Source organism: Patella vulgata, chromosome 3 (genome assembly GCF_932274485.2).
Source record: "Patella vulgata chromosome 3, xgPatVulg1.2, whole genome shotgun sequence".
Classification (NCBI taxonomy): Eukaryota; Metazoa; Mollusca; class Gastropoda; family Patellidae; genus Patella; species Patella vulgata.
The window spans coordinates 51,724,422-51,740,256 of record NC_065881.2 but is presented as its reverse complement, the minus strand read 5'-3'; the positions used below and the strand labels follow the sequence as shown (position 1 = coordinate 51,740,256).

Here is a 15,835-nt window from a genome sequence, read left to right as displayed (position 1 = left end):
TTTGAAGCAAATTTGGCCTGGATAGCTGGCTACAGCTGCTCTAATTTTAAATTCCAAATGTCAGTTGATCTTTTAACATGCACTACCAATTTGTACATTAGTCCCATACAAATGATTCGATACCTGAAAATAATTATCAGAAATAAGAACTGCATTTTTATTTGCAAGGTAGCCTTTTAGAGCCTTGCGGATCAAGCACAAACACATGGGCGGATCCAGGAACTTTTGCAGGAGGGGGTTTTCCAGGTTCCTGTTGTGGAAATTTGACAATGCATGATGCCATAATCGTCTCTAAATTATGTAGGCATACATACACACTGAGCTTTTTAAAGAAAGAAATCCAAAACCCATTTGGCATCAATTTTTATTATGAAGTAATAGGATCACATTGCGATTCAATTTGATTGATGCAAAGCATTAATGTGATATCACATAATTATGTCTATATCATTATCTTGTGCTTTGAACGCATCGTAATTTGGACAACATTTGATCTAAGTGACTGTTTGTTTATTAGGAGATTATAAATATGAAACTGTGTTCTTTTAACAATAATACAAAACTCTGATGCGAAAATTTATTAATACAGAACAGAAAGCTGTGGCTCAATTCACACTCATGGTTACATCACATGGTTTGTTTGGCACCCGGCAGTTACAGATATTTCATCTGCTTGAATGTTTTTGTGCATGCTGACAGCGTTTATATATATTTCAACGGACTTGTGGCTCATATATATTCAAATTATGTCAACATCACACACCAACGTATCGGAATATAAGATATCGCTTCTGAAAATTAGTCAACTGTATACAATGCCATATACAAATTCAAGCCCAGCCATTCTCAAGAGGAAATGAAAGGAAAAATCGTTCACTATATATATATACCGGTATGTCTCAAATGTCCATAAATTTGAAGCAGACAAAACAAGCCAACAGTGAGGCTGATGTCCCCAGCCGAAAACCCAAAATTAAAAAAAGACACTTATTAATTAATCGCACATTTATTTTTTTTCAAAAGTATCAATCAATCAAACTGATTATCAACTATACACTAAGTTTTATCACTCTCTATCAGATAGAATCAAAGTTATCTTTTCCAAAGCATCGACCAACGAAATTGCTTAGCTCTGTTTAGCTTTAGCTCAAAATGTTAATCATTGAACTCAGTCAAGACATTCACCTAATGAACATCAAGTTTAAACATTCTACCTCAATTAAAAGCAGAGTTTGAACATTCTACCTCCTCAACTAGTAGAAGGAGAGTTATTGTGTTCCAAAGTCTCGACCAATCAAAATGCTTATCGCTCTGCTTACCCTAAGCAGAAAATGCTTATTATGGAACTTAGTCAACGTATTGATGTCCCAAATCATCAACCAATCAAATTGCTTATCTCTGCTTACCCTAAGCAGAAAATTCTCATCTTTTAATCCCGAACTCCATCAAGGCATTCACCTAATAAACACCTGCGTCAAGGGTGAACATTCTAGCTCACACCAATTTTGAACATTCTACCTCAACTAGAAGGAGAGATATTGTGCTCCAAAGTCTCAGCCAATCAAATTGCTTATCGCTCTGTTTACCATGAACAGGAAATGCTTTTTATAATATCCTAATAAAGAGTCCCTTAGATCACATTTTTTGCCAAGCGACGACGCATGGATAAAATAAGTGGTAAACTTATGCCAAATCTGTATGCTTACTATAGAGACCAGTGAACATGTTGAACCAATTACATCACTTTCGGTTATAATAAAAATTAATTACTCGCTTGCAAAATTTTTTTTGCTTGTAATACAGAGGGGATTATTTCTGAATATATATTTAAGATTTATGGAAACCTGTTGAAAATCTTTGGTCTTCCCCTTTAAATATGGGAGTACAACATAAACATCTTGATGAAAGGGTACTGAACTTGTAACAAAATATAAAATTAAGACATCATTAACAGATTTTAATATTATCACAGTTAGAATATATGAAATATATGATTGTTTTAACAGATGTATTATCATTTTTACAAATATTCTTATATATAAAAATAAAGTAATCGTCAGTTTCCTTAACAGACTTACAATTTAAATAAATATAGATTATTCATGCAAGAGGATATTTTTTTTGGTTATATACTGAGATACAATGAAAACAACACTTTCATAATCTTGCAATCTAACATCAGTTTATGATTACAACACTTCAGAAGGATGTTTTCATAACTGTGGAAATTCACCATAGATAAATGATCTCAATGGGAATGTTAAAAATCATGATTTTGGGCCTTTAAAAAGCTAGGGTCCTTACAACTTCTAGTTCTATAGTTCTGTGGAAGATCTGACCATCGAGAACACTACCTGGCGTTAATTCAAGAGGATGTGTACCATACCCATCGTCCGAGGATTTGAATGCCATAATACAACCATCTTGTCACTGGCCGATCGATTCAAGTGGACAGGATCCACTATAGCTACGAGAACGTTGGTAAAAACGTTGAGATAAACTGTGGTTTGTTTTTAGCTACGATTGGGTGCCTTTAGTTTCACCTGGCAAACTTAATTTTTTTATTAATGCATTTAACATCTTTGAATAAGTTAATTTTATACTATACTATTAGGACAAATTGAACATACCCAGCCTAATGTAATGATACAACTTTCGTTTATCTGTATATTGTCAGTAAAGTTTTCAAACAGTGTTTCTAACAGAATTGAAAAGGCTATTCTTGCAACCTATAAAGGTTATCCTACTTTTTGTATATTTTTAATTGGCTGTTTTACATGACATATTTCATGATGTAAGGCTGTCAAATTTAAAATGTGGGGAGAAAGTCGGCTATTATTGCTTTGATTTAAAAATAATGATTTGTACCCTTGTTTTGAAGAAAAAAAATGACAGTTTTTCTGTTTGAAGCCCAATCTAATATGTGTTGGGGTTTTGCCAGGTAAAACTATATAGTACCACTAGAGATCAACTAAGATATGTATGTCAACATGTGACAAAGCCTCAGCATCTGCATTGTATCTTGCATGCACTTTCAGTCAAATAATTGGTGCGTTTCATTGAGTCTCAGTATATAGTAAGTAAAGGACCATTACCTGAAATTATAACAGAAGTAAAACACATCTACATGTATCTGCATTGGTACATTAAATGTATATGTGAAGTATTTATTATCTATACAAAGTATTGATTATGTCTAAATAAAACATACAAGAGCAAATAAGTTTTTCACTTTACTCAACACATGATTCAATATGAGTTATAAGTTTTTCACCCTCAGAAAAATCCTTTCCACATTTAGGACAACACAAGATTTCAATATTAGAATGAGCAGATGACACAGGTAATGATTTAGATAAGTTCTTATCATCTCTAATGTCTGATCCTTGTGCTCCATTCAGTGAAAATCCTGGTCCATCAATTACCAATTCACTTTCAGCACGTCCTCTAGATGAAAGCTGTTGCTGAAAAAATAGAAATGGATAAAGAAGAATTTAATGTGAGTAAATGCATCAATTGTGCTTTTTAGCTAGTCAAATTAATTTCTAAAAGAATTTTTGGTTCTGTCCAGTATGAGTAAATGCATTACCGGCAAATTCGCTCTTTAGCCAGTCACATTACTTTCTGTAAGAATTTTTGGTACTGTCCAACTTAACACCGCTCAAAACAATAAAATAATCAACAGTGATTAATTAGATGTTAGTTTAATAAATGTCGTGGACAGTTTTAAAAAGCAATTTAAAAATCAGGGGTCATAATCCAGGATGTTACTGTCCGACATGCATCAATATTGAAAGGATTCAAGATCTTTGAGATATAAACACATATTTTAAGTGTAATCAAAATCAGATAAAAATTGTGTCCTCAGAGGGTCAACAACCTTGGTATTACATGATTATTCTACTATTTGTGTAAAGAAGAACAGACATTAAGTCAGTCTCATAAAATTCAAACTCGACGACAATTATGGTGTAACAGTGACATAGTTCAACGGTTTTTAAAATGAAATAAAAATTGTGACCTCTAGAAGGTCCACAAGCTACCATTCATAATTTCTACTTTTCGTCCCTTCAAAACACGAAAGTCGAAAAGTAGAAGTTACGACAAAATGTGAGGCGACAGCACGCTATACAAGCCAAAATCGACTCGAAAATAGGAAATTAAGAAATAACACACTGCTATAATAGCGCCCCTCGTTTATTCCTATTTATTTTTTTCGACTTGAATTTTGGCCTATTTTTGATTAGCAACGGACAAAATATGTATCGCAAATTGTGCCGCGATACTGGTTGTCGGCAGCCCTGCACTGATTGGTGAAGCTATTCGTAATCATTCTAATTTATTTCATTCATTGATATACATTTTACATCTATTAACAAAACTCATTCTATTTTGTTTTTGACTTACCTCTCTAATTGGTGACTGTTGGGTATTATTAAAAGAACCTTGATAATACGACTGATTACCAGGAATAAAACGGTTCTGGTTCAACACCTTATATCTTTCAAGCTGTATAAAATAAAATTATAATAAAAAATATATGAATTAAATAAAATATATGATTCATTTGTTATAAAAACTGTGAAATGCCGAGAGAGAATATATACAAGCCCAGTTCTCTCTACCCTTCTATGATTTATTATGACAGTGAAATACAAAACATTGGCCTTTCTAATCATATTAAAGTTTAAAGGTCTAAAAATCTATATACATTTAGCCATTCGACAATTGGTACTGGAAATCTATAATGTCTTAATTATAGCTAATTGTACAAACCTCTTTCTTCGTCTGGTTATGGGTCTCTCTTAACTCTGTTAACTCAGACAATACTCGTACTCTATCTCTTCTCTCATTTTCAAAATCTTCTGTACAGACCTGTATCTGAGCCATCAGAACATCAACTCGATCATTGTCATTATTCATTGGATTGCCTACATTTCTCATCTGCGCTTCCAGTCTTTTGATTAAAGCATCTTTAGTATCAACTTCTAACTGTAATTCATGTGCTATTCCCTGAGCCTGTCAAAAACAAATTGAAGCATATCATGCAGTCTAAGTTTAATTTACAGAAGACTATGAAACTGAAATGGAGTGTACAGTGTAACGTTTGTTCGGTTTAAAGGTCGAGAGTGAGACACTAAGTAATATAATGATACTGCAAAAGGGTTTCTGCCCTGTGTTGTATCAATATAATATGCAATATCTTATTCGAGACGTTATTTACAACTTAAAATACAGATACACTATCCGAAATGAGCACTGATATGAAACTACCATGCATAGTCAAATATTTCCCCCATGTAAATAATGGCACATCACCCATACTATTATTTGATAAAATGGTACACCAACATGAAATAAAATGAACATATATTAATCATATAAATAGTTCATAGGTTTGTAAAATATGTAGCATATACATAAACAAAGGTGCATAGGATGAAAATATATGGGCTGATGAAGAGGGGGGGGGGTGTAATTTTAGTAATTATGTCTATGTATTGAATGCTGCCGTCAACAAGACACTTTACTAATATGACATTAATGGACATTAATGTATGGTATTATAAGTAATTATGTCTATATTTTGTATGCTGCCTTAATGAGATACTTTACTATACTAATCATATCAATCTTATTGTATTGATTAAATGAAGAAACCTCAGCGAGTTTTGACATTATGATTCTTTAAGTGAAATCTTACCTGTTCCTTAGCCTGCTTCGTGAATTTTATTTGCTCTGAGGCTTCTCGAAGCGCTGTATTGATACCTTCACCAATTGCTGGTCGTTCTGATAACTGAGTCTGTAATTCAAGAACTTTACTGTTAAGACTACGTACATGCTCCTCTCTCTGACTGTTGTATTCTTGCCACCTCATATTCATTGCACTGACCTACAAAAATTAGATAGATTTTAAAAAATATACAAACCCCTGCAAGACTACCTGTAGAAATTAGTATGCCATGAAGTAAATGCCACTGAGGAGGATCGGCATAAATGCATTATAGAAATTCACTCAATTTGATCTGTCGTACTTCAATCTAAAATACTGCTTGCAAGACAACGAAACATATAACACTGAATTGGATATTATGCCTATGTTTATTTTATTTCCTCCATACCTCTGCAGGCATACACAGTTTGTAGTGAAGCTGACGGGGGAAAGTACTGAAGGTTTGTAGTCTAAATGGACATACAGACACATGCTTTTTTATCTGACATTTGATTCAGAATCCAAAATGTTGCTCCTTCTTGTAACAAGAAATATCTACACAATTGTTTTATCAAAAATTTGTTATGAATCATATTTCAAAAAAATAAATCTTGCAAATAATATTAAGACATTCCCACTTGATCAATTTATACAGCCAATAAACTTTTCTCCTCTCACAGAGACAAGTTTATACACAAATTTACATTCTGTCATACCTCTTCTAATTTCTTTCTTTGTTGTTGGTTTTGGTCTTTTAATATGGACAATTCAATATTGTTTGATAGTTGCTGAAAAAAACAAAACCATTTTAAATAGGCCATATGAATATCTTATACCACACTGTATGAGAGCCAACAGATACCAGTCACTAATCTGCATGGATTTAATATCATAAACTAAATCACATGCCAATTAAAACTATGTTTTTTTTTTCCATTTTAATCTCAAAAAGTGAAAATCAATTTATATCAAATTCAGGGCAACATTGGGCAACTGTACAAATATTTTGGGTTTTGTGTTTCATGCAGTCGTAACATGCTAATAGAATATGAAATTGTATGAAAATCAATTTCTATCTTCATGTAATTCAGAGAAACATTGGGCAACTTTACAGACCTTTTGGGTTAACTGTTTTATGCAGTCGCTGCATGCCTAGACCAAAAATTTTGAGTCTCTATATCAGCAGAGGCTCATTATTATCATCCTTAACATCTACTTGCCACACCCCACATTTGTAATATATCTTTTGTTCACTATGAATGAATGGGAGATCAAGGATCAGGCAAAATGCTTATGTCAGACACCAACACTTGTCACTTCCCAAAAAATAATAATATCTACCAATACATGTCAGCAGTTTCAGACTACACCACATGCATGTCCTACACATGAAAAAATAAAATGGGCCAGTTTCATGTATTTCCTATTTCTAGAGAGAGAGAGAGATGGGGTTTAACGTCCACTCGACACAAACTAGGTCATTTCGGGACTAACACATGGTTCAATTTTATTTCAATCATTCGCTTGCACGTAGGGGTCTTTAGCAGTGGGAGGAAACAGGAGGACCCGGAGAAAACCCACGAGGTTGGACAGGCGACCCTACTCCTTGTCACGTACTCAATGACAGATCGTATGATAAAGCTAAAGCGCATGCTAACCATTCAGCCACCCAACCCACCCTATTTCTAGAGTGATGTACTTTATGGATTGTCATGCTTATAGTGGGCATCAATCTTACTCTTCAAAAGTGACAGTCTTAGAAAAGTCAAAATATCTTCTTTGTTTTATATTTTACTGAATAAATATATTGTAAAATAAAGGGATTAATGACAGTTGATAATATGTTCCCTATATTAGCATTAAATATCAGACTTACTGACTGTAAATTTTCAATAGTTGTTGGTTTAGTTTCAACTTTTCTATTGGAGTTTTCATCTTTGACTTTGTTCAACTTCATGTCAAAATCTTGGCACTGGTTGACTAGTTTTCTTAAAGCTGTTTGAATATCAACCACTTCTTTATTAGGTATTGAATCCATAGTGTTGAAAGAATCTGGTTTTTCCAAATTCTGATATTTCTTTAGTTCATTCTCCAACCGTTCATTTTTTAGAGTTAGTTCTCTTATATCGTCATTTAGAGTATCAATATTCTGGAATAAAAAAAATATGTTTCATTCTCTAATCATTCCGTTATTAGAGTTGCCGTAGTTCTGTTATCATTGTCATTTAGAGTATTAAATTCTGTAATAAAAAAAGTTAAAATATATATGTCTTCTGTTACTTCTCCTTATCCCAACAACCAACTAGTTTTCATAACTGCACAGCCAGTTCAATTCTCTGTTCCACAGTCAAAACTGAAACATTTTGGTGACAGAAGATTTAGTGTAGTTGCTCCTAAATTGTGGAATGATTTACCCCTGAAAATCCAAAACAGTGGAATTTGGACTACTTTCAAATCAGAGCTGAAGACTCACTTATATCAGGGAATGCTATGCGAATTAGACTTTCTGTTCACTGTGTATATAACTATTGTTTCATTGCGCTTTAAGCATGCTTTTGGATGGATTTGGCACTCTACAAATGTACATTATTATTATTATAATATTAGTAACTATTTCACTTCTGTGCAAGAAAATTGAGTGTGCCACCACAGCAGAACAGCAGATACACCCAGTTGAAGGTTATAGCAGTGGCATATGATGGAGCTTGGGGAAACATCCCTCTGCGTAATATCCAAGGGGATGCCAAAAAAAACCAATTTTATTTTTTCATTAAAATTGAATGAAAACGAATGACTCTTTTGCATTTTCACTAAGTCAAAGGACAATCACTTCGCAAAAAATTCTTGAACAGTGAATGTAGTTCTATTTTGATCCCTTACATTATAGGGTATGTCAAAGATACAGCAGATCTAATAATTTCAACCATTAACTTACGTCTTGTTTTCGGTTCAGTTCTTCTAACTTTTCAGTTGTAGCACAGTTATGTAGTAGATTTTTTAAACGTACATTTTCACTTGCTAGATTTTCCAAAGTTTGAGGACATAAACTGGCTATGTAAACATCACTTTCACCTATAGAGACATCATCAGGTAAGTGGTTTGTTAATAATCTGTTCTGTAGATTTTTAACAGCTGCTTCTAGAGCTTTCTTCTGTTTAAATGTTCTCTGTAGCTCTCTCTGTGTTTCAGTTAAAAGGGTTGCTACTGTTGTCATTCCACTGCTTTTCATTTTCTCTGATGTCAATTCATTACTATACTGTTTGATAACAATTTTCAGGTTTTCAATTTTATCTTTGAGAAATTTATTTTCTTGAAGTAATCTTTGATCAGTCATTGTTTCATGGTAATTGTACCTTTCCATTTTGTCTATTCAATCTGTATGCTACTACTTGAAAAAGGAAAATGTAAAAAAAATCCCATTAATAAACTTCTAAAAGTAAAGTAAAAGGGCAATGTATGAGTTTGGCTTTAGATGTGTTGTGCCTACATGTATGTTTCTAAAAGTTATATTAAATCAAATGATTCCAATTTGTAGCTTTAAATTATAGCCAAAATGGTCATTTTTAGCTTCATGGTTTGCAGTAGTGCTACTGCTACATTGATACATAATTGATGTAGGCCTATCATGATTCACCTTTCTGCAATACACAGTATGGAGTAAGAAGGTATGAATCACTATTCTTGAGATTTTATTTTATTATGAATTATTCTTTAATATGACAGATTTCTTGTTGCTCTATAGGAAAGATGTCACCATAAAATTCAAGTTTTACGATTCAGGGGGCCCTCGATTGGACTGGGAGGCCCCTGTCACAGGAGGCACATATCAAGTTTTCTTTCAGTTTTATTTTTGGAGATTTTCAAATATATATCCTGTCGGAGGCTGCCACCTCCGCTATAATCTACTACCAAGGGGGCCCTGGGGCCTTGAGCATGTGGGGGGTTCCCAACCTAACACAAGTGACCAGAACTTAAGCAGTATTATTCCACACATACGAATGTAACTACATCAAACCTAATTTGAAGTCGGTCAGTGATAAATAGCGGGGAGATAGTAACCAACTGGAGTCGATATTTGAACATCGAACATTGTAAGAGAAGTACAATAATAGGAGATTCAATCAAGAAATCAGACTATTTCATGTGATCATGATGTGATGTATGCACGGAAATATTACACAGCTAACTACAATTACAATACGTACTTCAATCTAAGCCAAAATTCGCTATAACTTATAACACTACGTCTTTCAAAAGTCCATATGAATATTATGGTGTCGACAGGTTCCTATTAGAGTTCAATGAAAGGAGGAATACTCTTCCTTTCTTGCCGATGGCGAATTTTGTAATGGTTTCTTGGACATTTATGGTGCGCAGTATATCGTGCTCATAGGCCAGTCGCACCAAATACACAAGCCTATCCTGACCCATCGTAGATAATTCTTTATTAGTTTCAATTTGGACAAAGATCGCTCCCAGCAGAGCAGTTCGATATTATCATGGAATGGATAGATATATTCTTAAGATGATTTCAAAATTGGGGAATGTATCCTGTATGCTCAATAGTATACTATGATGATACATGATAAAAACAAAGTTAAATAAACTGCCCCCAACACTTGCATAAACGTTTACAATCCCCGGAAAAATCCTCATCCTCCTTGCCGGATTAAAATCTAAATATGTTTCGTTATAAACAAAATGCAAAATATTGTAAGTAATGTACAGGTAGTCTATACAGAAACTACACACACCAAATTATCAAATAATGATAGTCTAGGGGCTAATTGTCAAAGAATGCAAGTCCAGAAACCAGCATTTCTCGATTTACAGGCAACAGATTCTGCATTCAAGACTCTAAATATAAATGGGTTCAAACTGAATCAAAGTTACCTTGATTACACCTCAGTCCTAGTAGTAGCACAAGTTGTAACCAAAATATTGTCGCTAAAGAGGAGTTTAATATATTTCTTGATACACTTTTCCTGCTAAATGAACACAAAAAAACCAACATGGATGCCAGTCGAAAGAATGACGTGGCATCGCCGGATTACAACAAATTCTGGGATGTCAACCGCAACACAGGCCAACCATGGATTGAAGTTGCCCCAGTGTGCAGGACTTTGATAATCTGATGGAAAGCCTCAGAGGGCCTCATCACTGCCACTAGCAGTGGGGCCTCACCGAGCCCTGTGGTTAATCCAGTGTTGCATGTTCATTGTTTTTTTAATTCAAAGGAGCTAAATCGCTAATATACGGGACCTAGAAATTGACACAAATGGGTCGCAATATATATAATAATGTAACATGAGTGTATATAATCTGATTTACATTCACTCTTTTCTGTTTTTACTCTGATTTCAAATCAATTAAGTTCGGTGAAATACGCCAGAAGTCTCATTCGAATGGCCATCTCTAAAGTCTGGTTATTCCGGTCTACACCGACAGTATTTATTGCGCATGCTCTCCAGATAAGAATATGAGGTCACCGTTTGACATGTGTAGTCGCGTTCTTCGAGTCCCTTGTTACAAATGGCGCTAAAACGCATTACGATTTGTGTACCGATGGTAAAATGTTTATTTTGTCTTAAATATTGGATATCAGAAGCCCATCTTTTCCCCGTAAGATCACAACATCAATGTTGATTTAAATTGACAAATAATTCGTGTTTTCAATGTCGAAGACTTTGGATGATATTGAGTTAGAGACTTAGTACTTTAACACAGTTAACTCTAAAAAATTAAGGTTTAATGAGGTGGAACGGTTATTTGCTAATCCCATTTGGCATTAAGTTATTTGCAACCTTAAAAATTTTGGCAAATATCCTGTAACAATAAGTTTATTGTTTAAATCAGGTGGTGAATTGTTTAAATTAGGTGGTGAATAACTGCATTTTTCCAGCGGTAGCACAATTTACCAAATCCACCATGGCATTATTTCAACTCATATAATAATAATTTTTATCTAGGCCCTATAATATTTGATAATATACTGTTCTTTATGCCAAATTGTACCCTTGTTCTAGAATATTAAAATTTTGCCACCAGAGGCGTAAATAATTTTATAACCATTCAACTGTTCATTCCCCTTAGAGTTAGAACTTGAAAGTTATATAGCCTTGACTAATTTTGGTTGAGAATATAATATGTTATCATCATCGATACTTACAAATAACAGATACCTCGATTAGCTCCTAAATTAACCCCCTATTTATGATTTAATTTCTTTTACAAGGAGAAGTTTGGGGTTTATCCGGAGATATTTACGTCCTCTTCAGTCATACTGCTACCCGGAAAAGTTAAATATTATGGTGCATTCGATTCATCTAAAAACGGATGTTCTTCCCTATCACGTTCTCGCATGCGCACACTTACAATTTAGCTCCAATAAAGGCTCTATATAATTATGTTATTTCTTCGGTGGAAGCGGACTTTAAATAAACCTTTTTCATATTTCTGTGACTGTATGCATGCTATGGGACTGAATTTACTACATAATTCAAATAGTGACTTGTATATCGATACTACAAATTAATACTGATTTGGATAATTACCAAACATTCTTCATTTCATAGTGCAATAGCCCAAATGACTCTGGGAAAGATTGGTTTGTTGGTTGTTGAACGTCTGTAGTAACGAATAGTTGTTGTTAGTTATTGCTGTTGTTGTTCTTAGTGTTTAACGTCCGCTTCGCAGACAAGTTGTCTTATTTTAATTTTTATTATCTTAATTAGCACACGCGCAGAGGTATTTCCTGTGGGAGGAAACTCACGAGGTTGAGAAGGCGTTCCTATCTCCAAGCCACATCTCACACCAGGGATCGAAACCACGACCGCAAGCTACATATGACCGGCCAGCTAGAGGTCGAAGCGCGACACTCTAGACCACTAGGCCATCCCAACCACCAATATTGGTAGTAAATATAGAAATTTATAGCCAATGCGTAGAATCGAACAACGCCTTTTTGTGTTTGAAACCGAGCCAATCAAAGGATCGAGATTTGTAAGGGGAATCCCCCAATATTTAGTTGGATTATCCCCGAAAAAGCGACATTTGGCAGTGGGGGGAAACCGGAGGATCCAGAAAAAACTAAAGACTGGACAGTTGATCGACCCTACTCGACTTGTCGCGTAGGCTACAACCGGGGAATCGAAACCACGCCAGTTGACTCACATCTTCGCTGGCCAAGGGTTACGATTCGGTTCGTAACCTTTGGCCAGCGAAGATGGTTGATTCAATAACAGACTTATGATCCAACGCGCACGCGCTAACAATTCGGCCCTTCTGCGTCCATAACGGTGTGAGTTGATTCCTACAACTGCGCATGCGCTAAACGGTAACCACACACCAGGAACCATCTCAAACTGTCACACCGGTATGGGAATAGTGTCTTTTCGTTCGGATAGTGTGGAAAAACGAGCTGTACATGTGTATATAAGGCCTACACGGACAGTAGCGTTTCTGATATTTATATTTTGAAATTGAATTATGGTGAAAAAAAAAAAATAATATATCTATCGTAATTGAAAACGGGCTTATTATAAACCCATTATATGGGATATTAGATAAAGGATTGACTGTTTTCGATATACTAGTTAAACAAATTGATAACGTAAATACAATATGATGAAAATTTCAGTCCAATTGCTACACCCTGAACCGAGTTATTAGATTTTGAATTTTAAACCTAGCCTCCACCATCATTACTAAAGTCGGTACGATAAAAAAAAAAAACCCAAAAACATAAGTCTCGATTATCCATTTTTGGATTTAATCATCAATGAGCGTTGAGCAGCAGATCGGATTCAAATCCAGTGAAAATCCGACACATAAGATGACATCGAGAGTTGATTATAGTTTGGATAAGTTAATTAATGTCTAATTAATAGTTTATGTAACATTTCAGGCCTAAAGAAAGACCTACAATGGGCAGATATGGCTCTGTTTAAGCATGCTGTGTTGTAAGAAAGGGGACAGTGTCTATTCATTCGGATAATACGAAAAACCGAGGCTAAAGTGCATTCACGCAAAAAACACGTCTGACACTCTCTGGTTTTTCTTCCCGCAAAAAAAGGAACGGAAACAGTTTAATAAAGGTGTACGTTATTGATACGGATTCATGATCATGAAGTCTTGAAATACATATTTTTCGCTAGGTAGACAAATAAGTCTACGATGACATAAATTGTCTGCGTGATTTAAAGGACAATATTGGTGCCAGTCATTATCACATATGTGATAGAGCTGGTTAAACACATTCCAAATATAATTTTAACACAGAGATCATTGCTACGGTAGCTGAGTAATGCAGGTTTCATGAGTCGGAAGGGACGAACGCCAAAGGAAAACACGAGTCATCTCTCTATATAACTGACTGATGTGACGAGTGATAACGGATATACGGCCGAATTTCTGCTCACTAATAATTCCTTCGAAGACCAAAAGTTGATATATGGGACTGTAAGAGGATACCTGACAATTCAATAAAGTAATTGAATGTCATTAGATAAGAGAACACGAGAAAAATAGAAATAGTCCGTACATTCCCTTGTTTATATTCATTCTATATCTTATAAAAACATGGTAATGCACGGACTTTTTCTGTTTTTCTTTCGTGTTCACTTATCTAGTGGCAGTCAATTCTTTTTATGAATTGTCAGATATCCTCTCACAATCTCATACAACATCTTTTGGTTTTCGAATGAATTATTAGTGAGCAGAAATTCGCCCGTATATCCGTTATCACTCGTCACATCAGTCAGTTATAAAGAGAGATGACTCGTGTTTTCCTTTGGCGTTCGTCACTTCCGATTCTGGAAAACTGTATTACTCAGCTATCGTAGCAATGATCTCTGTGTTAAAATTATATTTGGAATGTGTTTAACCAGCTCTATCATATATATGATAATGACTGGCACCAATATTGTCCTTTAAAGAGGGCCACGTGGATAATTTTAAACGTCATCGTGGACTTGATTGTCTACCTAGCGAAAATTAGCGAGTATTGCCATTGGTTGACGGAAACTAGAGTAGTGAACATTGATCTCAATTATTTAATTTCAACCCGTTTCTCACCTTGGTATAATTATATCTTCTGAAAGTGAATCGGTTTCAGACGAGTTATTTGCCCCCGAGTTTGAAATTGGAATCAGACCAGTTATTTGATAATCTCGCTTACGAACATGGACTTAAAGGACAATATTAGAGCCGGAGCCCAGGGGGTTAACCTAGCTGAAAAGTGTACCAATTTTCTCCTATATGGTCTCAATGCATGTATATCTGGTATCATCAGAATGTAAGTCTGCCGGGTTTCTCGTGGTGGGTGTGGTATTCCACGCCCAAAATGCCATGCCCCCCAACTAGGCTAGATTAGCTCAAAAGTGTAGGCTACCACATGAAAATCTTACAGCAGTGTACCGTACATCTTCAGGTGTTACAAAAACACTCTAACAGACATTTCTATAGTGGTGGGTTACCCCTGACAGCTATGTAATTGTCAGACATTTGTAGTGGTAGAGTATCCGTGACAAACACGAGTTATCCTTCTATATATCTGACTGAAGTAATGAGCGATACCAGACAAACGATCGAATTTCATTTCACTGATAATTCCGTCGAAGTTGAAAAGTTATTATATGGGACGGTGAGAGTGTATCTCACAATATTCAAAAATAGAATTGGCTGTCACTAGATAAGGGAAAACGAGAAAAATAGAAAAAAATCCCGTGCATTCCCCCGTTTTTATTCATTCTGTTCTTAATAAAAACATGGTAATGCACGGACTTTTTCTAATTTGATCCTTATCTTTTATCTAATGACAGCCAATTCTTTTTTTGAATTGTCAGATATCCTCTCACCGTCTCATATAATAACTTTTCATCTTCAACTGAATTATCAGTGAAATGAAATTCGACCGCGTGTCTGTTATCGCTCGTTAATTCAATCAGTTATATAGAAGGACAACTCGTGTTTGTCATGTTTGGCGTCACTTCCAATAAATTACTTAGCTTCGATAATGGTAAACGGACAGCTAATAACGAAAACTACAAGCTTAAAAGGGACCCTCCCCTCAATCAAGTCACGTGACAAACAAGGCTGCTTAAAACTGATTTTTACGGCATG

At 35.0% G+C, this 15,835-nt stretch overlaps 1 protein-coding gene across 2 annotated transcripts; it reads right to left on the bottom strand.

Moving 5' to 3' along the window:
• Positions 1–350: 350 nt before the first annotated feature.
• LOC126816099 (centrosomal protein of 55 kDa) lies at positions 351–12,042 on the bottom strand. Of its 2 annotated transcripts, none has more exons than XM_050542294.2 (8): positions 11,883–12,042; positions 8,649–9,101; positions 7,590–7,862; positions 6,430–6,501; positions 5,705–5,893; positions 4,777–5,019; positions 4,408–4,509; positions 351–3,464 (listed from the first exon to the last, which is right to left on the bottom strand). In XM_050542294.2, the coding sequence occupies exons 2-8, from the start codon at positions 9,072–9,074 to the stop codon at positions 3,234–3,236; spliced, it is 1,536 nt and encodes a 511-aa protein (XP_050398251.1). In that variant the 5' UTR covers positions 9,075–9,101; positions 11,883–12,042; the 3' UTR covers positions 351–3,233. The 2 variants fall into 2 exon arrangements, with proteins under 2 accessions (XP_050398251.1, XP_050398252.1); XM_050542295.2 differs by having other exon boundaries at positions 8,649–9,098; positions 11,883–12,034.
• Positions 12,043–15,835: the final 3,793 nt, after the last annotated feature.